This window comes from Castanea sativa, chromosome 6 (genome assembly GCF_040712315.1).
Source record: "Castanea sativa cultivar Marrone di Chiusa Pesio chromosome 6, ASM4071231v1".
Taxonomy (NCBI): Eukaryota; Viridiplantae; Streptophyta; class Magnoliopsida; order Fagales; family Fagaceae; genus Castanea; species Castanea sativa.
The window spans coordinates 9,274,205-9,299,898 of record NC_134018.1 but is presented as its reverse complement, the minus strand read 5'-3'; the positions used below and the strand labels follow the sequence as shown (position 1 = coordinate 9,299,898).

The 25,694-nt window shown below is 34.2% G+C and overlaps 2 protein-coding genes across 3 annotated transcripts; both read right to left on the bottom strand.

Annotated features, from left to right (window-relative positions):
- Positions 1-8,390: 8,390 nt before the first annotated feature.
- Positions 8,391-9,965, bottom strand: LOC142639398 (mitogen-activated protein kinase kinase kinase 18-like). Its single transcript, XM_075813588.1, has one exon. It carries the CDS (start codon positions 9,840-9,842, stop codon positions 8,391-8,393), a length of 1,452 nt encoding a protein of 483 aa, XP_075669703.1. The 5' UTR covers positions 9,843-9,965.
- Positions 9,966-13,391: 3,426 nt separating this feature from the next.
- Positions 13,392-19,590, bottom strand: LOC142640652 (aspartic proteinase-like). 2 transcript variants are annotated; one of them, XM_075814834.1, is made up of 14 exons: positions 19,449-19,590; positions 17,677-18,056; positions 17,501-17,561; positions 17,067-17,161; positions 16,847-16,959; positions 16,578-16,746; positions 16,444-16,483; positions 16,233-16,297; positions 15,546-15,659; positions 15,381-15,445; positions 15,111-15,264; positions 14,912-15,031; positions 13,877-13,965; positions 13,392-13,703 (listed from the first exon to the last, which is right to left on the bottom strand). In XM_075814834.1, exons 2-14 carry the CDS (start codon positions 18,046-18,048, stop codon positions 13,619-13,621), a joined length of 1,542 nt encoding a protein of 513 aa, XP_075670949.1. In that variant the 5' UTR covers positions 18,049-18,056; positions 19,449-19,590; the 3' UTR covers positions 13,392-13,618. The 2 variants fall into 2 exon arrangements, with proteins under 2 accessions (XP_075670949.1, XP_075670948.1); XM_075814833.1 differs by lacking the exon at positions 19,449-19,590 and adding an exon at positions 19,416-19,440.
- Between the last annotated feature and the right edge of the window lie 6,104 nt (positions 19,591-25,694).

Below are 25,694 nucleotides of genomic sequence, written 5' to 3'. Positions count from 1 at the left end.
CTTCTTTCATTTTTTAATAAACATAATCCATTGTTCATATATCTGATTTTTAAGGTATTAATTGCAACAAATTGATATTGTTATAATAAGTGATGGAGACATGAATTTTTTTCAGGGATTGAAACTATTACACACAAAGTATTTCTGTAACAAGATCTAACATATCTCATTTTCTTTTATATATGTATAACACAAATATTTCGGTCATGTTAGTCTTTACAAAATTTGAAATAATATATTTTTTTTTCATTGAGTTAGTTTGTAAACTGTAAATTATCTTTTAAATAATATTAATCACAATTAGTATTTTAAAAAAATTTATATCAAGATATTTCGTTAAATGATTTATAGATTACATAATTAATTTATACACACAAAATTTTAAAAAGTAAGAAACATATAAAATTTAATCAATTCAAATAATAAACATCATTTTTCGTTCCTCAACATATACAAGTCAATATGTATAAAAAAAAAAAAAAATAGTACAGCCTTAAGAAAAAACATTTTTTTTTTCCCTATAGATAACAAATTTAAATGCAATATGGATTGGTAACTCCTAACAAAGAAATTCGCAATTGTCATTTCTTCTTAAAAAAATAGTGTCTATATCTCTAATTCTCCAATTAAAAAATAAAATAAAAGGTTTTCATTTTTGAAAAACAAAGAAGACAATCCAAAATCATTATAATAATAATAATTGTTTCTTAAAAAAATCATTCTAACTCATCGTTTTAGGAAATAACCTTGTAAAGGACAGATAGCCATGGGCCTAGCTTTCTTCTTTTTTGGGCTTGGAATTGTTTGTTTCTTACCTTAGCAGCTTGGGCTAGCTGCTGATTGTAATATCTACGGGTCCACTCACATCTCCTACAAACCCTCTTTAAGTAGGGATGGCCATTTAAATCCGACCCGCGGATACCCGGTCTAGCCCGACCCTAATGGGCCGGGTTTTACCCGGTCCGATAAAGAATAGGGTCGGGTTTGGATTTAAAAAAAAAAACCCGAAGCGGGTCCGGGTCGGGTCCGGGTTTTATCAAAAAAAAAATCCAGACCCGACCCGGATAAATACCCAGTTAAATACCCGGTATATGAAATTACTAAAATACCCCTTATATATATATATATATATATATTTTCTGATTTTGTATGGAAAACCCTAATCTCTACTCTCTACTCTCTCACACTCACACCAGCCGTCTCTCAACTCTCTACTCTCTACTCCCTAATCTCTACTCTCTACTCTCTACTCTCTCATACTCTCTCACACTCAGCCCTGCGCCCCTGCCCTCTCGCCTCTCTCACACTCACAGCCAACCGCCCTCTCGCCTCAACCCACAGCTCTCGCCTCGCGGCCTCGCAGCCTCGCCTCGCCTTGCGGCCTCGCGGCCTCGCCTCGCCTCGCCTTGCCTCAGCACAGATTTGAGGCAATGATTGTTTTTGCCTTTTGAAAAGCTCAGCTGGGTTTGATTTGGTTTTGTTCAATTTTGTCATGTTTTGATTTGTGATTATTGTTTATGATCTGGGTTGTGGTTGTTGAGGAAATTTTTTCAGCACAGGGAAAAAAGATTGGTTGGGCTAAATTTGGTTGGCCTCGCGGCTTAATTTTTTTTTTTTGGTTGGGCTAAATTTGGGCCCAATAAGTTAAACGGGCCCGCGGGGCCCGGCGGGGCGGGTCTGGGCCCTGAGAAAAAAACCCGATTATTATTCGGGCCGGGTCCGGGTTTTGGGTATTGGCTCGCGGGTCGGGTCCGGGTATGCAAAAACCTGGCCCGAACCCGACCCGTTGCCATTCCTATCTTTAAGTTTTGAAAAATAGTGTAATGGGCCAGTTTCTCTTGGGCCTTCTGGTTTCTTTTTGTTTAACATTTTCCTTTATTTTTTTTCTTCTTTAAATGGTGCTGAACCGAAGGGCTAACAAGTAGCGCAAACTCCATTTCTTTACCAGCCCAAATTCAATTATATTAATTCAAACAAAATTATATTAAAGTTGGTAAGACACTATGGTTATTCAAAAAAAAAAAAAAAAAGGCCCTTTTTCCTCTATGCCATAAAAATTGGTAAAAGTATCAAAGAGCTTTTTAACTTAACTAGTTTATAATTTTTAAGGGTTTGATTGGTAAGAGGATTTTTGTTTTTGTTTTTAAAACAATATAAAAACAGTTTTTTTTTTAAATTGAATTTGAAACTAGTTTTTAGATAATAATTTTTATATTTTAAGTGTTTAGCTCCTACTTTTAAGAACAAATTTCAAAATACTAAAAACAAAAAATAATTGTTTGGAAGACCATTTCTATTTTTGAGATTTTAAAAAATATATATTTACAAAAAGTAACGTGTAAAATCGGTTAATTTTTTGTGTGGATAATAATAAGAGAATAGAGCTCATCATTTTTTTTAATGATAACTTTCAAATTTGAAGTGTGGGGATTCTTTTTGTGATAAAGATAAGCCCCTTAATTTAAGAAATAAAAGAGTTTAGACAAATATGTGAGGTCCAGTGTTTTCAAATTATTTACAACTATGTCACTAAAAACATTTTCTATATCATGAAAACACCCCTAAGTGTTTTCAAAATCATGTTCTAAATCAGGAAAATAGGTAACAAGTTTTAGAAAACTGTATTTAGAAAATATTAGCCAAACAATAAATTTAAATGTGGGACCCACCATTTTATGGATTGCAAAACAGAAAACTATATTTAAATAATTTTACCAAACAGGTTAAAGTTCAAATCTCCCTACCTCCATATGATCAATAAAAAAGAATGGTAAAAAAAAATTGAGAGAGAGAGAGAGAGAGAGAGAGAGAGAATTCAAAAAATCGTATATACAAAAAAATAAGTTAAAATGCTGAAAAGAAAAAAAAAATCCAACTTCACACTAATCACCCTAGAAAAAAGGAAATAACTAAATAAATAAATCCCCTCCCTAATCCCACGGATAAGGTCAATAAAATTGTTTTCAAGTGCCTTGTCCCTAATCCCACGGATAAGGTCAACCAATAAATCTAGATATATTCCTAACAGGCTAATAAAAAAGACCTCAACTCACCAACCAATGACCCAATACCTAAACATGTTTTTTTCGAATATCCACTTGCCTTCCCAAAGTCACTCTTGGATTCCACATTTTTCTTTAGTTGCATGGAGACTTTGACCTGCAAATTAAAGTGAGCCATTGCTTTGCTTCACTATCAAAAACAAATAAATTAGTATTGGATAAATAATGATAGAAATATATTTTATTTAGTCAAATAAATTAGTTTGGATTATGATTAGTTTTATATATTAATAGATTATAGGATGTTAAAATTTATTTTTATCTATTTGGAAGTTAATTTGGTATAAATTCAAACTGTATTTTGATAAAATAAAAAAAATGAATAGTAGTCATAAATTTTAGAGGTTTAAATTGTTAACTAGTTTAACGTAAAGGTTCAAACTTCCTTTTAAGTAGTCAAATTATCAAATTAGGAGGCATTGGTTTCTTCAAAGTAACAAACAAAAAATGTTGGATGACTTGTCCATAACAGTTGCACTACTAAAGCTATTCCCAAAGTGCTGTACACAGCGTAGAGGCAGGGATATTGGTCGATGATAGTCTTGAACCAAAAACAAAAAGGATCTTGGTGGAATTAGCACACCTTGCTGCAAATCCTAAACCTAACCAAAATAGCTTCTAGAGAGTAGAGACAATGCGACCATCGTGGAGGATGTTAGGATCCAATTCCAAACAAAGATGTCCCATCATATATATTACTGAGTTGCTTGTGAGTCGTGACCACCATTTAAAGTTGTGCAAGAGCAAGCAAAAGTGACGACCAAATGCTTCATCTGCAGAGTCTAGGCCTAATTTACTTATTTTTGCCACCAAAAAAGAAAACCTTTGCTACAGATTTTTGGATAAATTTAATCATGTGATTGCCCAATCTACCCCTAACAATAACTAAAGGGAGCATACCACCTAATAATAATTATATTATCTGCTTGGCATATTGGCCAATCTTCCCCTAATAATAATAATTAAATTCAACTATGTTACTGATTGTATCCAAATTTTGATGTGTGGGTCAAGACTCCTTTTTAATAAGTGAAGTCTAACACATGGTATTTTTAACATTTTTATTTTTATTTTTTATAAATGGGAAATAGAGTAGAGGCATGGTTTGAACTCATATCACCTACTTCAATATATACCATAATAAATTACCGATTATCCTAAAAGCTTAATTATTAATAATTAGGCTTGAATCAATACTTAAGGAGAAAGAGAAACTATTATAACAGAGTGTTGGAAGAGTTATTAATTGGAGGCTCTCACTATCAAATTTGTTGTTGATGGTACTGATTAGGCAACATTGTGGGGGCATCGGTACAAGATGGTAGAGAGAGCCAAAATAAATAAATAAATAAATAAGGTGAGAAATGGGTATTGTGTAATTTTCACACTCTAAAAAATTGGTTGATTATTCTGATTGAGATTGATATTATTATCTTTTTCCAACACCGAGTCTAAGAAGAAGAAAAGACTTGAGATGCTATTTTCAGAATTATTCCAACCACCATTTACGATAGAGGCCTGAAAGTAACAAAAAAAAAAAAAAAAAAGACAAGAGGAAGAAGATGATGATATGGACAAAAAAAATGAGTTAATGCTGTTTTTTTTTTATTTTTTCCTTTAATAAGAAAAGTTAATATCTAAATCACTAATTTCTAAAGAGTAATAATGATACTACTATGAGTGTTTTTTGACCTTTAAATTTAATAGTAATTAATGGTTCACAAGATGTGTAACTCTTGTGAAATTACACCAAATGTAACTCTCTCTCTCTCTCTCTCTCTCTCTCTCTCTCTCTCTCTCTCTCTCTCTCTCTCTCTCTCTCTCTCTCTCTCTCTCTCTCTCTCTCTCTCTCTCTCTCTCTCTCTCGGCAACATTTGCAACTATGGCTCCGGTCAATGAATTTATGTATAAAATTCCATATGTAGTACAAACACGTGTTTTTAATTTTTATAGAATTCCTAACTCAATTTGTAATCTCATGTTTAGGTCAGACATACCTTTCTCAATTGACTTTTAGTCTAATCCCGATTACAGCATGTTGTAATTACATCTTCATAATATCTCATTTGTTCCCAAGTTGCTTGTATTTGTATTAATTTATCTCTTTTTATTATTATTATTTTTTTTGTTGAGGAAAGTATAAATTTATGTCTGTTATCCTAAATATTTCGGAAAATAAGGCTTTCATCATTGGCTCCTGCCCCTTTTTAAATGGTACTGTGGTAGTAGTCGATTCTTAATTCTGTCTTTGTTTGTACATGATACATGCGGTCATCATTGATCATACCTAAACAATATTTTATTGTTGGATTTTTTTCTTTGTAAACATATGCTTCTTTTTCTCATTCTTTTATCATTTTTTGGGGCCTCAAGTTATGCATATTTTGCAAACCAAATAAATAATTTGTACTTTTTGAGTTTTCTCTCTCTTCAAATGTAGGTGTTCAACTCTTACAGTCCTTTTAGCATCTTATTTTTACTATTATTTATGAGTCTCACTATACTTTTTAGTACTATTCATGGATCTTATTGTACTATTCAGCTAACTTTTATCTTTATTTACTGTACTTACAGCAAAAAGTTTCTAATTTCAACTAAATAAGTTGTTCTCAAACATACGCTAAATATATGTAATCTTTCCATTTCATACATAGCAGTATGCTTATGAAGTGTCCACTAGAAGGCTTAAATTCAAGATTTTATGAATTACATGAGACTTCAAAATTACCAGACTAACTTTTACAATTACTTATACACATACTTATTGTTATACTTAAATTTGTTGTTTAACTAGATTACTTTTATTGATGAACCTATTAGATTACTTTTAAATTAAAGGTCAAATACTAGACACCTCTATATATTATAAGGTCAGTACAATATACTAGTAATTACTTAACTTGAAGACATTGGAACCTACCCCAAATTTCTCATGAGTCATAACCCAAATTCATTTTTGCATAGATGAACTTGACAACAATATTTATGTTTAGCTCTAGTGAGTCGGTGGTGAATATAAATAGTTTGATAATACAATAATAATATGGATAATATAAACCAAATCACTAATAATAAAAATCTTATGTTAATGAGTATTTTTAGGATATTTTTTAATTGAGTACTTTAAAAAAAAATTGAAATAATTTTTATGAAAAATATAAAAAAGTTGTTATAAAATTTCTAACATTATGTAAAAAAAAGAAAGTCAACGAACTGGTTGAATTCTTGAGTGCCGTCCACATAATTCCACGAATTCATCCATTCGAAGAACAAACGACAAAGTATTCACCAACCGATGACGAGAAAAGTGAGCCATGTTGACCTCCAACTTTTTTTATTTTTTGGCTGAATGCGTGTTGACCTTCAACTTGTGCTGCCAAAGTCTCTTCTGTTCACATTGGAAGCTTCTTTACTTATTAAAAAAAAAAAGAAGTTGACCTGTTAATTAAGATGACTTTGTTTAAAGTCTTCTTTCAGTTTATTTTAACAATGACTTTGTTTAAAGTCTAGTCCTACAGATCTAAATAAAACTTGAAGGTTCATACTCTGGCATTGCTTCACTTGCAAAGGACAAAGGACTAGATTCAAAGTTTTTGTTTTTATTTTTGTTTCTATGGGAATAGAGAGCCAAAATTTTACTCGAGGCATTTTTGGGGAGATCTCTATAACACTCCACATGTCAAACACAAGGCCTCCGGAAAACCAATATGTTTACAGTATTTTACAACATAAACTGAAAATCTAAAGAAATAGCAACAATTTTATTTTCTTTTAAATGATAAGATTTGAACTCACTGTTGCATTATATGTATAATTTACTATTGGGTTAAGATTTATGTGGATAAATGCAACCATAAACGGAATTATCATGCATTCTTTATGATTGATTGCTTTTCTTTTTAAGCATTCTTTATGATTGGTTGAAGAAAATATCAAATATGTTAGCATTAGTTAGCAGCTAAGTCCCATTTACATTTCCCACCAGACTCAACTATTTTTACTGCAAACTTTTACCAACTAGAATTTCCTGTATAACTCAGGAAAATCACAAGGGGCTGAACATTAATATAATCAACTAAATTCCCGGTTATTCAGCCAAAAAAAAAAAAACACTACATGTGTTGTGATTATCCTGGGAGCAATACTTATTATTGAGTCTCATCATGTATTGCACCATTCATGTAAAATGAGTACGGATTGCTCCCGAATTATTAAATAATTTTCTTTAAATTAAAAAAAAAAATACTAGCCCAACTATGGATACATTAACCATCGCACACTCTTGGTATAAGGTCACTTCACAAGTATAAGTGTTTGCGGAGTATAAAAAGACAATGTCTAGAGTTTAAGTCTCCAAAAGAGAGTTTCACACACATATAGACTTAAATTAAGCTAAAATAAATTTTCTATCTTGTATCAAAGAAAACTATGGATACATTAAAATTCAAAATAAAAAAAAGCTATGGATACATTAATGAATGTAGACAATGTACAATAAGAGTGACGGATTGGAATTATGCGAGAAAGATGCTTACAACCCACTATTCATAACAGTGAGGAGACAGCTAGCTAGTTGTGAAATTTGTATAACAAGATACTTCAATATTGGATCCAAAATAAAGGGGGTGACGTGCATTCACCTATCCATTGTCTGGTGCATTGTTCATGCTAAGTAAAGAGACTTAGGTATTGGTGGGAATGGTCAATGCCTCAATGGTGAATTAGGAAGCCATGAATTAAAAAAGAGTTATAGTTTTCATCAAAAACATCTGGTCTCAAATAGGCCACCAAAGGTTGTGGCAGGCAGCCTCACTTTTCACAGGTCACTCTAGGACATTTTAATTGGGCTGCCAGCAATTTTGTACGAGAGAGAGAGAGAGAGAGAAATTAGGGAATGATACTATATAATTCTTATAAATGGGTACTGGTCACATTTATTGTTAGGTTGGTTTTTAAACTTCTCTTAGTAAAATTAGTAATAATTTTATAAAATAACATTGTGCATTTTTAGCGTGATGATTACTCTACAAAAGTACTTGTGAGATGTTCAGAGTAGAGCCTAAAATTCAAGTATATAGAAGGAAGTTTCACTCACATGCTTAAAATAGACACGGTCTATTCTAGACACGGTCTCAAATAAGCCACAAAAAGAGGGAATCACTCAGGAAGGGCAGGAACTCAATTGACCTCTCAGAGTCTCCACCAAAAGTCTCTTTTGTTAAATATAGAGACAAACTCCAAAAAATAGAAATTGACCCATTATGGACTTGCTCAAAGTCAGTCCTCTACACCAAAAGAGGGATAGAGAGGGTTAAAAAAAGGGCTGTTTCACATCGGAATAGATAAATCAAACCCTGCAAGTTTACCTTGACTTTCCAGCAAAATTAAAGGAATTGAGGGATTGTAAAGAAATTCTATTTGCAGAAACAGGATAAAGATCATATTGAATGAATTAGGATTCAAATGAAGTAACTTAGATGCAAGAATACGAAAATTTTCATTATCAGATTCAAAATTTAAAATTACTAATACAATATCATCTTTGACACCATCATATTCCATTACAAAGTCTCTCCTAACACTAATGGCACTAATACTGTCAACAGAGTATTCAAACAAATCCTCATCAAACACTAAGCCTCCAAACTCTTCCATTTGAGTAACTTGATCCAGGGCTAATTCAGATTCAGCTGTAATTTCATCCGCAAAGAACTCGTCGAATTTTTCAGCTAATTTCTCATTTTCCTCTATGCCATTGCTTCTCACTGTGATCCAATCTTCATCCCAAGTCCAGTTGGGCTCACATGAAACTGATGAAATAGTCCCTCCAATCAACCTTTTGATCCTTTCAGCTGGAGAATTGGACAAAATAACTTCATGGGGTACATTCCTAGGACATTCCAACACTACCATTGAATCCCAAAGACCCTGTTCCAATACACTAATTGGAGAACTCGTAGTAAAGTCCTTAACTTCCACAGAAAGAGAATCCAATTCTGCAATAAATGGATGCTCAAGAAGCTTTTTAGCTGTCCACCTTTCCCATGGATCCCTCCTCAAACACTTGCTCAAAAAGTCTTTAGCTTTACTTGACAACCACCTTGGAATCTCTGGCACCTCACCGGAAAAACCAATCCGATAAAGAGCTGATACCGGATTAGTCATCTCCGGCCATGGGATACTTCCAGTAGCCATTTCAATGATTGTGCATCCAAGAGCCCATATATCAGCTGCAAAACCCTGCTCTTCTCCACGTGCCACTTCCGGCGACATAAACATCGGAGTACCGGAAATTGCTGATGTGGCAGAACCTCCATTGCCAGCAACTCTTCCCACCAATTTAGCACAACCCAAGTCGGCAATTTTTGCACCATCCTTGCCAATCAATATGTTCTGGCTCTTCATGTCACAATGCGCCAAGCCATTCATATGAAGATATTCCAAGCCTTGTAGAACTTGCTCTGTGTATGATCTAATCATAGGCTCAACTAGACACCCTCCTTGCCTTTGAATTGCATCTTTAAGCGTGCCACCAGGTACATACTCCATGCAAAGATTGTACATAGGCTTGTTATTTTCATATGAAATGTCATAGCCTATGTACTTAACTATGCGAGGACAACATAGTTGAGACAAAAGATGTTGTTCTTTCTGCAAGAACAAAGAGCAAGAGAGCTCGGTGGTCTTGACCGCAAAGAGCTCACCGGACGGGGCGGCCGTGGCTAGTGAGACGGTGGCGGTGGAGCCGCGGCCTATTGCTGGTCCTCTAGTCCACTCCATGAAGATAGAGAAGCAGCAGAGAGAGAACAAAGGAAGAAATATGAAGATCTATAGAGAGAGGTTTTGGTTGTTGGGCTTTAAAAAATGAGGTAGTATATGTACAAATTTATATATGTGACTTTGTCCCATTTGGCTTTGGTATAAACACACAAAATTTTACACGTTTAAATATTCTTTCTTGTGGGCTTGGTTGTTGGCTAATGTTACTACACTTTAAAAAAAAAAATTAAAAATTAAAAAAAATATCTTAAGGATTGAAGATTCTTAGAAACCCACGTGACAAAAGGAGGGAGAGGGATTAGAAATTTACACAGCTAGAGCTAGCCGTCTTCGGACGGCGGTAACTTGGGTTTGGAATAAAGCCATCCACATGGTGACACATAAGCATGTGCAAAGATTGCGCTGTTTTAGAGGGGTCATGACAACATGAACACTCTGGTGATTATTTGTGATTACCAAAAAGAATAATAGCATTACTTACACAAGTGATTTTGCGGCGGCAAAGGGGCAAAGCTAAAGGCAAGAAAGAAAGAAAGAAAAATGTGACTGTGTGTAATGTATATTCCAACGCGGAATTGGTGAATGTGCTGTTATTATTTTTTTATTTTTTGAGAATGAGTGTGCTATTAGTTGGAAATTGCTTTTGTTAAATCAAAATATGCGAACCAAGCTAAGTAATATACCAATGTTAATTTATATACTTAGTGACAAAGGGAAAAGGTTATAGGATCTGAATTCTGAAAAGAAAAGGTAAGTGTCATTGAGAGGCTTTTTCCAAATGGGTTTGGGAATATATTGAACTGTAAAGTAATTTTCAAAAGAAACACGGTTTCATATTCATGTTTTATATGTTAAATGTTTTTTTTTTTCTGATTAAATTTCCTTGGAGACTCCAAGTAGGCTCCTAGTTACTATATCTTGACGAGTTAGTTTATGTTGGAGGTCAAAGTCTCCTGTGTGTATTATTTATTGCATGATCAACGCTAGAAACCAGAGAAGGGTAATTAGCATGAATTTTTCAATGTGAAATTGGAAGATTCTTAGTGGAATCCGGTGGATAAACGCGTAAACGCACTATAGAAGAAATTACCAAGAATTTTTATTTTAAGGTTTTGGCTTTTCAGCAAAGCAAAAACAAAGGCAGAATGTACCTAAACCAAGTCTAGACGTTAAGATTCTGAGTAACTATCTACAACTGTATCCCAAGTCCAAAAAAAAAGGAGTGGATTTTGGTTAATGGGACGGTGTGTAGTGCTGCAAAAGGATTCTGGATTTGGATGAGTAAACTCTAAGCAATGCCAAATATGAGTCATGCCTTTTCTTGACCTCCCAACATTACCATATTCTATCCTTTGCCTTTGCCCACATTCAGTAGAATAAAATATACCAATGTTACACAATGTGAAAACTCTGTAAAAATTGAAAGGGGAGTGGATAAGTTAAGTGTGGTTCGTTGTGTCGGTAAACAAATCCTTAATGCGTGCTGTGTTTTACACTGCTCTTTGGTCTTTTAGGGCCTGTTCGGTTAGAGGAATGAAAAAGTGGAATGATGGAAAATTGTGAGAGGATAGAAAATATTTAGTTTTCCCTCTTATGTGTTTGATTGGAGGGGTGGAAAAGTGAGAGGGTGTAAAACTTTTTTGTTTGGTTGGAGAGAAAAAGTGAAGGATGAAAAGTGTAATTTATATAAATTGACTATTATACCCTTGTTACATAATAGATAAGAAATAGATTTATTTGTACTTATTAAATAATATGAAATTTACCACATCATATATATAAATTTTTATTTTTATTTTTATTATTATAATGTAAAAATTAATATCATACGAAAAAAAAAACCAAAAAAATCAACAAGAAAAAAAAAATTAATGAGGAGTATAATGAGGACGATAGATCAGGTCATGTTGAAAAAAAAAAAAAAGAAGAAGAAGAAGAAAAAAAAAAAGAAGAAGAAGAGAACTTGGGAGGAAAAAAGGCAAGATAAATTTGAAGGTACTCTTGTAAAAGTGCTACACTAGCACTTTTCTCTCCAGATTTTCCTCCCAATTTGAGAGGAAAAAAAATGAAGGTCCAAAGAGAAAACTCTCTCGGATTTTTTCTCCTTCCGATTTTTCTCCCCAATCGAATAGTGAAAAACAACATTTTTCACCATATTTTCCTCTCTATTTTCCATCTTTCCTATTTTCACCCCAAACGAACACACCCTTAGCCTTACAGCTATACAAGCTGGCCAAACAGGTGTGTTCTCTTAATGCAACCCCAAAAAGGACAGAGATACAACTCACTCACTGAACCCCCCCCCCTCCCCCTTTTCCCCTTTATCATATATCCTTTGTGTAGAAGAAATCAAAACAACAAGGCAACAAATTTTCTTGGGTAGATCTGAGTGTTACAAAGATAATCTTGCATTTTTCACGTAACAAACATGGAACTGACTTGGGTTCAGTATTTGTGTGCATTAAATACGTTGGGATTTAGACAAGTATCAAAAAATTGTCACGAATTCACTTCTCCACAGATCTCAATCCTTGGCTATTAAACATTTCTCAAGATATACTGAATCTCAAGAATCCAGCCCATATATAATATATATACCCAATGTTTGTTTTGCTTATTTAACTTATTTGTTTATGTTATTTTTTTAAGCACAATTTTTTAGTACAAACGTTATCCTTCGTATACTTTTTTACCAATTTTCTAACAAATAAACAAAAAGCTAATCCAATCCCTCTGATAAACCTTCCTTCCTTCTGCTCCTTTACTTTGATAAGTTGAAATAAAAGACTTTACAAAACGTATATTTACTGGTCTGTCGTGCATTTAAATCAGTCCCGTCTATTCTCTTCTGATTGTCTCTATTCTTTGTCTGACATTACCTTGTAGCTTTCAACCTGTGCCCAATAATTCCCTGGTAAATACTAAATACTCCAAAATAAAATCTGTCACGCCACCAACAATTACTGTCAAAATATAACTTCCTCCCAATAATTCTAATAATAAATTCTATCCTTTAATATTTTGCCAAATACCCACCGTGAACCAATGAATATCAATTCCAAATCGAATGAATTATTTCTGAATTAATACTCTCATCACTGCACATCCCTCTCTTTATCCACCACCACAAGCAATACAACAAGCAATACAATAGTCATGCCACTAAACCCTGATAAAACATCTTCTAGACATGCAGGCTGTGCCCAATGCATAGTCATTTCTACTCTCTCAAAAACAAAAACTATCCACGTGTTTTTTTTTTCCTCAAAATTTATTACTTGTTTAAATATGATTTAATAAATCAAGTTTTTAATACACAGACAATCTCATGAACCACCACATAATGCGTTAGAGAAGATTTCTCTGACCCGGTTTAGAGGAAAACTTAATCTTTTTTGAAATCTGACTGTTCAACTTGACACTGCCTATCGAAAATCTTACAATTATAGAACTATTTGCAAGGCAATCTTTCACCAGTTAAGCCCAATTTGCAGTAGCTTGTTGCTCAGTTGCCTTTAGAAAAAGGTAAAATAATCAAGACAGAGACCATAGATACATGTTTATAATATTATAAGTATGATTCTTTTAACATGATTAAAACAAGTTTGATGTGCATTGACAGAAACAAGCTCCACATTATGCCCACACATATTTACATGTAATTGTCATTTGGAGCTTAAGTTCAACACCAAGGACGATATTACAGTACAGCTAGTATTTCAGAATGCAATGTGTTCGGAAGAGATGGATAGACAACGACAAACTGAAACGGTAGATTAGGCAGCTTCAGCAAACCCAACTCTCTGATTGCCATAGTCAAATACTGTATGGTAGCGACCCATGAAAACATCCCCCAGGATCCTGTGATGCACAAGAATTGAATGGATATAATAAGTTCCAGTCCAACTTTACCAGCAGTGAGATTATGCATCTTATTTTGAATATCAATATCCAATAAAATCATTGGATGGACTTATTATGACACACATGAATCTTAAAAAGATAGTTAAACAACAGCAGAAGTTGGGTAATACCAGAGAGGTCCACGAGGAGGTGGCACATCCAGAGCGGTAAATCCACTAATGCATTGAGCTGCTTCTCCCTCACCAACTTTAAGGACATACTGATTGAATCATCCAAAAGAAATAAACTTGAGGTTTGAGAATAATGCACTTCAAAGGTAACAAATGCCCAAAATAACCAAAATGAATTACATATCCATGTTCACAAACAGGAAATTGGCTATAGTCATCACTGCGCCATAATACAAGAGGGGCAAACAAATAAAAAAGAGAGAATCTTAGGGGCTGTTTGGATCATCAATTTCCATAACTCATAACTCTGTTTCTATAACTCATAACTCAAAAATGGTGAGACCCATAGCGAGATGTCCGTTTGGGAGCAAATAACTCAGTTTCCATAACTCTGTTTTCATCACTCAATTCTCTGATTTTTGAGTTATGAGTTATGGAAACTGAAAACACATTTTGGCTGTTTTCAGTTTCCATAACTCATAACTCAATGGCATTTCCGTAAATAAATACACATGGGGGACCCACTCAGCCGCAACTTTTGACCAACTTACTTTTCTTTTTTTTTTTTCACTGGGTTCGGTCTTCAGTTCTGGGTTTCCTCTTCTTCTTCTTCTTTTTTTTTTTTTTTTTCACTGGGGTTCGGGTAATCTAGGTAATTAAAAAAAAAAAAAAAAAAAAAAAAAAAAAGCTGCACCGTGACAGGTATGGAACCCACAAATAGTGTGAAAAATATTGAGTGATGGTGCCAAACCGATGTAGTATTTTAAAGTGATGAGTGATGAGTGATAAGTAATGAATGACGGAAATTGAGTGACCAAAAAAAGCCATCCAAACAGCCCCTAATTCTCCTAAGCCTTGCTACTGAGCATGTTGCAATTGGAAGAAAAAATTGCTCTAACACCAACTGGAAAAGAAAACTAATAGCATATATAGCATATTTTCATGACAGGAAAAAATCATATAGGATGCACCCAAAATCAAAGCAACAACTAAGTTCCAGAACCATTTAAGAATATTTAAATAATCATATCAAACCTGCTCAGGGCTGAGATCAAAAACCCTTCCACCAATTGTAAGGGAAACATTAGGCAATGAAGACAAACTGCCACAATCAACTGCCGATTCTCCCATTGGACTAGGCAGCCGGTCACAGAGCTGCAATTATGAGAGAGTATGAGAAAAGCACGCAATGGCAGAAAATGGGGAAAAAAACTGGATTGAAGGGTTACTTCACCTCATTCACATAAGTTAGTATACGGTCCTGTGTTTGATTCTGCTTAAGTTGGTTCTGCATCCAAACAACTGTCATCTCACATGTAGAGCACATTGCATCGCGCAAACCGTTAGATGCTTTACGAGTGTTATCCACAACGCTCTCAATGTCCATACTGACCATGACATATTTGCAAAAATATTAATTAGTTGAAGAAAGCACCCATAAGAATTGGTCAAATTAGTGATAGAAATGTATATTTCCAATTGTAAGAAACCATTTGACTCTTACCTTACACCTCGAGTCCCATCGAAAGTGCACAAACCAATCTGTGAGCAGATTTTCATTGGTTGGTCCTGGCAAAATATAGTGTTGGTCATTAGAATTGAACAAGCATATATCATACAACAATTAGTTAAGAGAATGGTTTCAATAGCATGTCAACTTTGTAAATACCTTTTCTAACAGCATCTTGATTATGGTTTCTCCATATTCTGCAACTACAGCCTTGCACTCTTGACTTACAACCCCAGTGGCTCCTATTGCATGATTGACTTCAGTGATGATAGTCTGCAAATGAGAAAAAACAATATCGATCAAACAAAGACAAACAGGATGAAAGTGTGCATATGTAACACTCTTTTCTGATGAATTTAAATAGCATGACCACTGCATTTAAAAAAGAAAAAAAGCATGACCACCATAGACACATTCAGGGTAACATCAATCACCAAGTAAAAAGTTGACCCATGACCTGAATTATCCTACTATGTAAGAAGCAACACAGAACAACAGCAAAAAGCCAGTGAAATAAAAATCACTTTTCCTGTTAAGAGTAATATAAAAAAAAACAAATCTCAAGCAGGAGATAATGCAAAAAAAATCCATGATAAAAAGAGACGCACAAACACAAATTTTTTTTTTTTTTTTGATTGGACAAACACAAATCATCTGCTTCCTCATTTTTAGGTTAGCCCATATGGTAGATGACAAGTGACAAAAGAGGAAAAGAATGGACAATAAACAAACATGCACATCCAAGAACACAGCAGAAAAAGGAATTCTGTGTAGCAGGTATGTTTAAGGCATCAAAATCAAGTGTACCACACAGCTTTGAATCTACAAGTGAGGAGAGGTACACACCGTTGGGCCTGCCAACAAAGATGTTCCAGAATCTGCAATTGCTGAACATCCACTGGCACAAAATCCTGAAATAGACATGTTTGAATGGAACTAGTAAATGCTACAGGAACAGCAACAAAAACTAATAAAAGGCTAAAACCCACGTGTCCTGGGAAAAATAGTTTCATGCTCCATAAACCAAGAAAGCAACCAAAATTTCTATAATTCTTACCAGTTGTTTGACCATCAATCAATACATCGCCCATGTCAAACTGCCAACAAAAGGAACAGGAACACATTTAGAAAATTGAGATTATCTATAACAAGTCATTGATATTACAAGTGCATGAAATTTGGAACACCAACCTGCCAATAGCCTTTCTGTGTCACAGGAACATAAGTATGCTTCCCCTTGTAATGGTTAGGATCCACCCCACCAAAAACAATCTCACCCCCTTCTTCTTCATCAGTATTTCGGTTAAACCAAAATGAAAAAACCGGTTCCTTAACAAGACCTTGTTTAACCATGTTGTACCTGGAGCACTTTAATAGTTACCAAACTTGAAATGGAAGATCAACAAAATCAAAATACAACAAGCAGTAACAAATATGATAGTGAAGGTGCAATAATATACCACACAGGTACAGCATTTCCAACTGAAATCTCTTTAAATCCAAGGCCAAGTATGCCATCAAACTTGGCCACCAAGAATGTGATGCTGGGCTCCCTAGTTGCCTCAATAAATTCCTGAGAAAGGCCACCTTTGTCAATAAAGGGAAACAAGCAAGAAGAATTTGTGTGTGTATGTAGAAAATATATGTATGTATAAAATAGTAACAAGACCTTGAAACTACCTGATTCTTGACGACAAGATCACCAACTTTCACATGGTCTTGACTAAAGTACCCAGAAATAGCTCCGGTTCCATAATGGATATCAGCTGGTTTACCTGCACAATGTATTAAAAACAAAATTCTTTCTTTAATTTGTAGGAAAGTGCCACAGATACAAGTAGGTATCCATTTGCCAAAAACCCAAGACACTCAATTCATTCATCCTCTCAATCTACATGCCCAACATATTGCAGGCCTATGGAAACAGAAACACAAAATACTGGTGCCCATTTGTCACTAAACACATGAGCATTGCTAATATAAAATAGCTTAACTCATGATATGGGATACCTATCAGTAGAAGAATTGAATGCACACTAAAAGATTGAAAGAATTCCAATAAGAACTACAAGTATTTCAAGACCAGTAAACTGAAAAAGGAAACAGACACAAACCATTCTTCTTGTAGGTACTTGAACTGCTTGACTTGTACTTGGAATGGAAATAGCAAGCAACCTGGACCCAGATGCAATATCATGACATTATCTCCTATTGAAGATTATGTAAAAAGTAATTCAAAGAATAAATCACACTCGAATATCCAAAAAGAAATTGAAGCATAAAAACTCACCGAGAAGTAACACTTAGAAGAGGGCACCCACAAATTAGAACTACCAGTGTCGAATATTACAGTGAACTTCTGAGGGGGAGTACCAACACCAATCTCTCCAAAGTACTGGGCATCCATGTAATTCTTTAGAGATACAATATCAATGTCCTCTGGATCTCCTGAGTTCCCACGGAGATAATATTTCCGAATAGAAGCACTCCGGACCTCTCCATCTTTTGACTCGAGCTGGGCAGCAACCCGGTTATTTTTATCAAGCTTCATCTTCTTCAATCCAATTCTGACCAACCCACCATTGGAAGCAGAGAACACCAGAGGAAACAAGAGGAAGCAAAGGAAGAAGGTGGCCACAACTGTTTTGAGTTTGGTACCCATCTTGCTACCTGTCAAGTGAGAAGACAAATTCTTATGTGAAGGCAAAACACTAAAAAACTAATAATAACTTGTAAGCTGGGAAAAAAGAAATCAATTTCTACACAAGTGATTTACAGACCAGCCCAAGTCCACCTGAGCTTGAGGCATTTCCCCACATGCTTAGGCACACACACCGGCTTACAAAAGCATACGCAATCACGTTATTAGACACAAGTTCTCACTAAAAATACCTTCTTCTTTTTTCTTTTTTTAAATCTAGGACCTAAATATGCAATTTAAAAGTCCCTAAAATACATCAAAAGCATAATTAAAGGAAGAACTTCATATTGTTTCATTTTATCATAAAGGGAAATGTAATCTTTGATTCTTGCCCTCTCTTTTGTTCATGAGATCACAGAGAATGAGCATAGATATAAACATAACTATTACTGATTTCTGGCAATTGATTTCCGATATAATTCATCATCTCAAATTAATAAAATCCATGCGTTTGTATTACACCTGATTAAATGAAGGTTTAACCGTTTAACTTCTCTCTAGTCCCAAAAGTGGAAATCCAATTTTATTCCCACCCAATTTCTCAGCAACCAACAGAACAGAACTAAAGAAGCCCCAAGTTTCTAACACGCAACAATCACCCTTGTATAACAACAAAAAAAAGTATCTTACCCAACATGTATAAGCAACACTCTAATGTGAGACCCACACAGAAAACACACGTAGACCCCATATGCATGTTATGGTTACATGTTACGTGCACCCATGGCACAAGACACAAACTTGCACAACAGAAATAGCTATACCAAACATGGAAAACTAGAGCCATATCTTACACGCCAAGCTAGAGTTCCAATCAATCAAAAACACACAAACAAACAAACAGCTCGTCGTAGATTATGAGTTTTCAGTAGCAATCAAACCTTATATTTGTTTCCCGATAAAACAGTGACATTTATTCATTACAAAATTACAAAATTTTTTTTTTTTTTAATCCGAAATGTAAATTTCAACTCGATCAAGTCAAGGTGGCTGCGATTCACTACAATCAAATCGATTCTACGGAGGTACCTAAACCTAGCTTTAAGTTGATCGACCAAAAAATAAAAAACCTAAAAATCTAAGAATTCAATCATTTTAATTTCCCACCGTTTCTCAGCAACCAAACAGAATCGCGTACAGAGAAACTCAACCTCATAACAATCAATCATCAAATACATAACAAAATTAAGAAAATAGAAGGTGCAACAATTAAAGCAATATCAAGCAATCACAAAAAAATATATATATACAAATCAGTACAAAAATCAAAGATCGTGATCGATTCAAAAAAGTAGGGAAATGAATTTCAATTCAGAAGAAGATATTACAGAGAACGATGGAGAAAGTTTGAATTTACTCACACGGGTCACACAGCTCTTGACTCTTTGAAGAAGAAAACAAAACAAAAGCACCGAACAATTTAGAAATGGTAAAGCTCAACAAACTGTACGGGATGGTTCGGTTAGTTTTAAACGAGGGAGATATTTCAGTGTAGGCTGGTATCTTTTAATCTGGACCGTACACGTTGATTCGATGCCAGAATGGACGTACGACAAAAAAAAGTATATTCTTTTCTGATTTATGAAGGAGAATTTAGAAATGGGGCTGTGGTTCTGTGAAGTGATGTGCATGGAACTCAACAAATAACCGATAAGCATGATTAAGATTAACCCAATCCAATCCAAGGTGATAGATTAGTTTTGAGAAGTGCTAAACTTCACAACATTTTCACAATTAATTTTATATAGTAAATTATTATTGATTCTAATTTAAGCTCACTACTAAAACTATTTTTTCGCCCATAAGTAACAGTCAGTGATAACCTACTTTTAAAGATTTGTTATGAAAATATTGTTGACTACAACAAAATGTATTTTCAGTGACGAAAATTTTCTTCACTAAAAGTCCAGTTTTTCGTCGCTAAAGACCTTTAGCTACAAAATCTACTAATTAGCGACAAAACTCATTTCGTTCCTGGTGATGAAAAATTTCGTCACTAAAAGTCTTATTAGTTTTTTTTTTAAAATTTAGCAACGAAAACATTTCATCGCTAAATATTTTCCTCATTAAAAACACTATTCAGCGACAAAAATATTTTGTTGCTAAAAACGCTTTAATTTATTAAATCATATTTAGTAACAAACAATTTCGTCATTAAAACTATTTTTTAAGAAAATTTGGGTACATATAGGCTGCGTTTGTTTCGGCAGTAAATAGTTTCCGGAAAAAGTTTTACACCACTGGGCTTGTTTGGGTTGTCTTGGAAAATTCAGTCAAACGGAAAATGATTTCCGTTGACTGTAAATCATGCCCCAAAACCTTGTAAAACCATTTCCGTTCTTATTTTCACTTCAAACCATTTCCGGGCTCACAGACTTGCAGAGAGAGAGAGAGAGAAGGAAAAGATTGTGCCAAGCACCGGCAAGTCGCACCCTAGCACTGGCTCCAACCCCAGATCACACCGGTCTTGTCACACCCCAGCACCGGCGAGATGTCACACCCCAGCACCGGCGAGATCGCACCTTCGCCATCGCCATCGCCGATTTGATTTGCGCCTTCACCTTCGCCGATCATGCCTTTGCCTTTGCCGATCGCGCCTTCGCCTTCACTATCGCCGATCACGATCTCGCCTTCGCCATCACCGATCAAGATCTCGCCTTCGCCATCGCCGATCACGATCTCGCCTTCGCCATCGCCAATCGCGCCTTCGCCTTCGTCATTGCCGATCTCGCCTTCGCCTCAACGTCGAACCCAGTCGCCTCTCTCTCTCTCTCTTCGTTCTTCTCTCACCAGATTTGATGGAATTTTTTTTTTTTTTTGGTTTTGTTTCTTTTGTGTTTATGTATTGAGAAATTGTGTTTATGCACTGAGAGATGATATTATTTATTTGTTTGGATGCTGAGAATATGTGAGAAAATGTGAGCAACAAATAGAAAATGTGTTTTTTATAGTATTTTTAAGAACACAACCAAACACCTGAAAATATTTTTCAAAATATTTTTTAAAATGCCACCAAACACCTAAAAATATTTTCCTTTTCCGAAAATATTTTCCCCTAAAAATATTTTACACTTGGAAAACATTTTACGTCCATCCAAACACAGCCATAGTAACGAAAACTTTCGTAACTAAAATTATTTTTAAGAAAATTTAGGCACATATAGCAATGAAAATTTTCGTCACTAAATCTATTTCTTAAAAAAATTTGCTACATTTAGTGATGAAATATTTCATCACTAAAACAATTTTTTTTTTTTTGCTATATTTGGTGAAGGAAAAATTCGCCATTAAAACTATTTTTCATTTTTCATTTTTTTTTCTTGTCTTTGACATTAACCTATCATTACATTATTAAAACCTCACATTTGAATAACACATTTATTTTAACAAAACATTTATAAGAAAACGATCCATACATTCCACAAGTAAAAATAAAATAAGTATCCAATTCAATCCATTCATACAAATTGTTTGCAACACATATAATAACACAAGATGTTTTATAATAATACAAAAAGTTTAGCATAATATAATTAGGTTCAAAAGATGTCCTCATATGTCTTCAAGTAGTGCCAAAAGAAAATGCTCTAAAAGCCACCAATAAGAAATCTGCACAAATATAAAAACAATAATACATTAAAATCGTAAAGTAAAAACATTAACTATGTTATAACAATGCATTAAGAGTAGCTACACCAATGAATAAAAATCATAACTCCTAATATATAAGTTGTAGAAAGCAAATATAGATTTTTAAGTGTAATATAATATAATTAGTTTCAAATAATGCATTAAAAGTAGTCACACCATGTAATGCGACTCAATTGCTAAGATAAAATACTAACCAATAAGTCTTTTAGCTTGAAGACAAACCACCCTTATAGGTAAGAGTGTCATCATAACCCTTACTCTTCAAAAAGTTAAGGATATTCTTTTGCACCACTTCTTACTTAGCTTGTGCCTCTTGATCCCTACCTCTTGCCTCTTTGAGCTCAATTATCTCACTTTCTAGATGATGGATTTATTCTACAGAGGAACTAGAAAAATTGCCTTACCCAAAAATGAAAAAGAGAAATAAAGTTGTGTTTACTTACACTATCAGTAATCAAACTCCAAGCAAAACCCCAAAAATATAACTTTGTACTTTGACACTTGATAAAGTTGCTTATAACATTAAAGACAACAACTACACAATTTTTGAGTTTGCCTAAACAAAATTTGTACTTTGACACTGTATTAGGTATAGCTTTGTGTATTCCTGGGTCCTATATATCCAAGAAATCAATATATAATTTTATAATTTCAATTCTTACCCTAATTTTTCTCATAAACCAAATGGAGCATCGCAGATCAAAATTAAAATGGAAAAGGCAAAGTTTTATTTATACAAATATTTTTCCCAAAGTACAAAATTCTACACCACATACTGCATTTAATGCCAAAAAAAAAAAAGAAAGACAAACAAACAAACAAACAAAGTGGGCATCCTCTAAAAACCAACAAATTGTCAATCCACCTTCTCAAAAAAAAAAAATTTGTCAGTCCAAGGCTACAAAAAGAGTTAGAAAAGCTTGTAACTTTAACCAAATTGACAAGGACATCCTTGACATGTGCTATTTTATCACAAAATTTACAATACAGGAAGGTACTAACAAATACGTCAAAAGTAGTCAAAGTGAAAATTAATAAAATAAAATCCATTACCGTTTCTCTGAGATTCTCACCGTGCAAAGCTTGAAGAATATCCAGGAACCTATCCAACAACAAAGCATCATACTCCACTAGCTTGTCATCCTTAAACATCTCTTTGGTGCCAGAAGCCTTAATTGAGCCTCAATTGGTAACTTTAACCAAATTGACAAGGACATCCTTGACATGTGCTATTTTGAATGTGTTTGGATCCAAATTAATTGTGACTGCATTTTGTGTTTTGAGTTTTCTGCCTTTTTTTTTTTCGTTTCTGCTGCGAGGGACAGTGCGCACTGTTCACGTACTTTTTCACCAATTTTTTATTAAAAATGGGCCCCGCAGTACTATTCACACATTTAAAAATTATTTTGCTACAATATTTTTAGTTTTCAGCAATAAGTTCTATCCAAACGGACCCTTTATCACAAAATTTACAATACAGGAAGGTACTAACAAATACGTCAAAAGTAGTCAAAGTGAAAATTAATAAAATAAAATCCATTACCGTTTCTCTGAAATTCTCACCGTGCAAATCTTGAAGAATATCCAGGAACCTATCCAACAACAAAGCATCATACTCCACTAGCTTGTCATTCTTAGACACCTCTTTGGTGCTAGAAGCCTTAATTGAGCCTTAATTGGTGAATATTACTTTAGCAAAATAAGGGCAACTCATGCGTAATGTATTCTAACATCTAAGTCTATAAGCTACTTAGATAAAGTCATATCCCATTCATTAATGCACAAGTCTATATTAATACTTAAACAAATATAAATTGCACAAGCAAACACTCCCAATATCAATTTATACCACCTTATAACACCATGCAAGTCACCCGCTTGCTCCATTTCAACAACCCACCACAATACTAATCATCAACATCACAATATAAAATGTTTACAAGTATTGAAAAAAATGTTAATATAACCATACAAAAGTAACTCAAAAATATCCATCCACAATTCCAAAAAATAAGAAACACTCCTAATATGATTTTGAACCACCTTATATCACCATGCAAGCCACCCGCTTGCTCCAACACAACAACCCACCACAAAACCAATTATCAACATCACAATATATAATGCTTACAAGAATTTAATAAGAAGTTACTTATTATGCTCAAGCCAACACACACCTCTACCAAAGAAATCCAAAGTGACCACAAACAAATAATGTTTAACCTGCCAAATCAATTAAGTAAATGACAAAGTCTAATATTTTAATCCTTTTGAATCTAATCATAGGACCCTACATTAAATTTCTCAACAATCACACCAAAGTTAGGCAAATTCAAACCTAAAAGCCTACATCGAAATCTTATGCTAATAAAAATAAAATAATAATAATAATAATAAGATTAGAAAAAAAAAAAAAAAAACCCACACCTGTTCTTTGTTGATTCAAGCCTCCACTAATATCAACCAACAAATACCAATGTGAAATTGCTTTCACATTAGCCCCTGCAAAATCAAAAACCCCAAAAAAAAAAAAAAAAACTGTCTTTAGTGTCCAAAATCAACAAATCCACATAGTGACAAAATTTCACAATAAAAAGATAAAGATGGATAACAAATAACATGAACTAAATTGGCAATACAAAAATAAATTAAGGTTGATTAGTGATGCATCTACACACACAAGCATAGTGACATAAATACCCCACAATATGACTCCTTAACAAACCAATTGTTCAAGAGATGTTCCACGTCAAAGTGTACCAATATTTACAATATGTCCACGTCAAAGGTGAAGAACTACAAGTCGAGGTGGCCAAGAGTACATTAGATTGAAGAGGGACATAAGTGCATGAAAGGCATGGCCTTCTCTCTTCAACAGTCCCTCAATCAAAGCCACTGCATTCTTAAAAACCAACTCACTCATACCAAAAATAGAATTAACACACCTTAACAAAGTTTTAGCAATCAAAGAGATTAGAATTGGTAAGTTATATTGTGTATTCTGGCTCTCTATATTTCTTTTGATCTTTTGACAATTTTTAAATGTAGGGAGAATAAATAGGTAACTTTTATACCCTTGGATTGAAGTTTATAAGCAATAGCATAATCCCCAACCACCTAAAAAGGTACTTTTAACTTGTAATGACACAATTTTTTTGCTTTTTCACAATTTTTGTTTTTGATACAATCAAAATGAAGGGTTGGTACAAGTTTTTATTACAAGGCCAGGAGATATTCATACGTGAGTCAGAAGTGATCCATACCCTTGAAGCCACAAACACATTCAACTAAGGCCCAGCTTCAAGCTTCAAACAAAACCAAACTCCAACTACATAAGCCTAATCTGATAATCAAATAAGACCCATTCCAATCTTAAAAACTTAAAACCCACATTGAAACAAAACAAAATTTCTTATTGAACCATTAAACAAAAAAAAACACTTCAACCACCACCAAAATCAAATCAATCGGAACTACCAAATCAAAACTACAAAATAATAATAATAATAATAACAAAAACATAATTAAGAAATATAAAGTAAAATAAAAAAGAGAGGTTTATACAAAATAAAAAAGGAAGAAACATACTGTCAGATCTTCGTGAGGCGGTTCAGATCTTTGGAGGAGATGGAGGTGTCGCCGGTGGCTATCGATGGAGGCGTCAATGGTGGCTGTCGATGGAAGCAAACGGTAGCAGTGGTGAGGTTATCCGCGAGGAGAGGTGAGGTTAATGGCGAGATGGTCTTAACAGCGGCGAGATGAGGTGAGATTAAAGACGGCGAGGCGAGGCGGAGTGCGACAGTGGAGCAAGGATTGTTGGTGTGGCGAGGTGGAGTGCGACGGTGCACAGAGAGAGAGAGAGAGAGAGAGAGAGATGAGGTGTTTTCTAAAAAATGACTAAATGAGGGTTTGTTTTGCTCTTTTATATTAACACTTTTAGTGAGGAAAATGCAGAG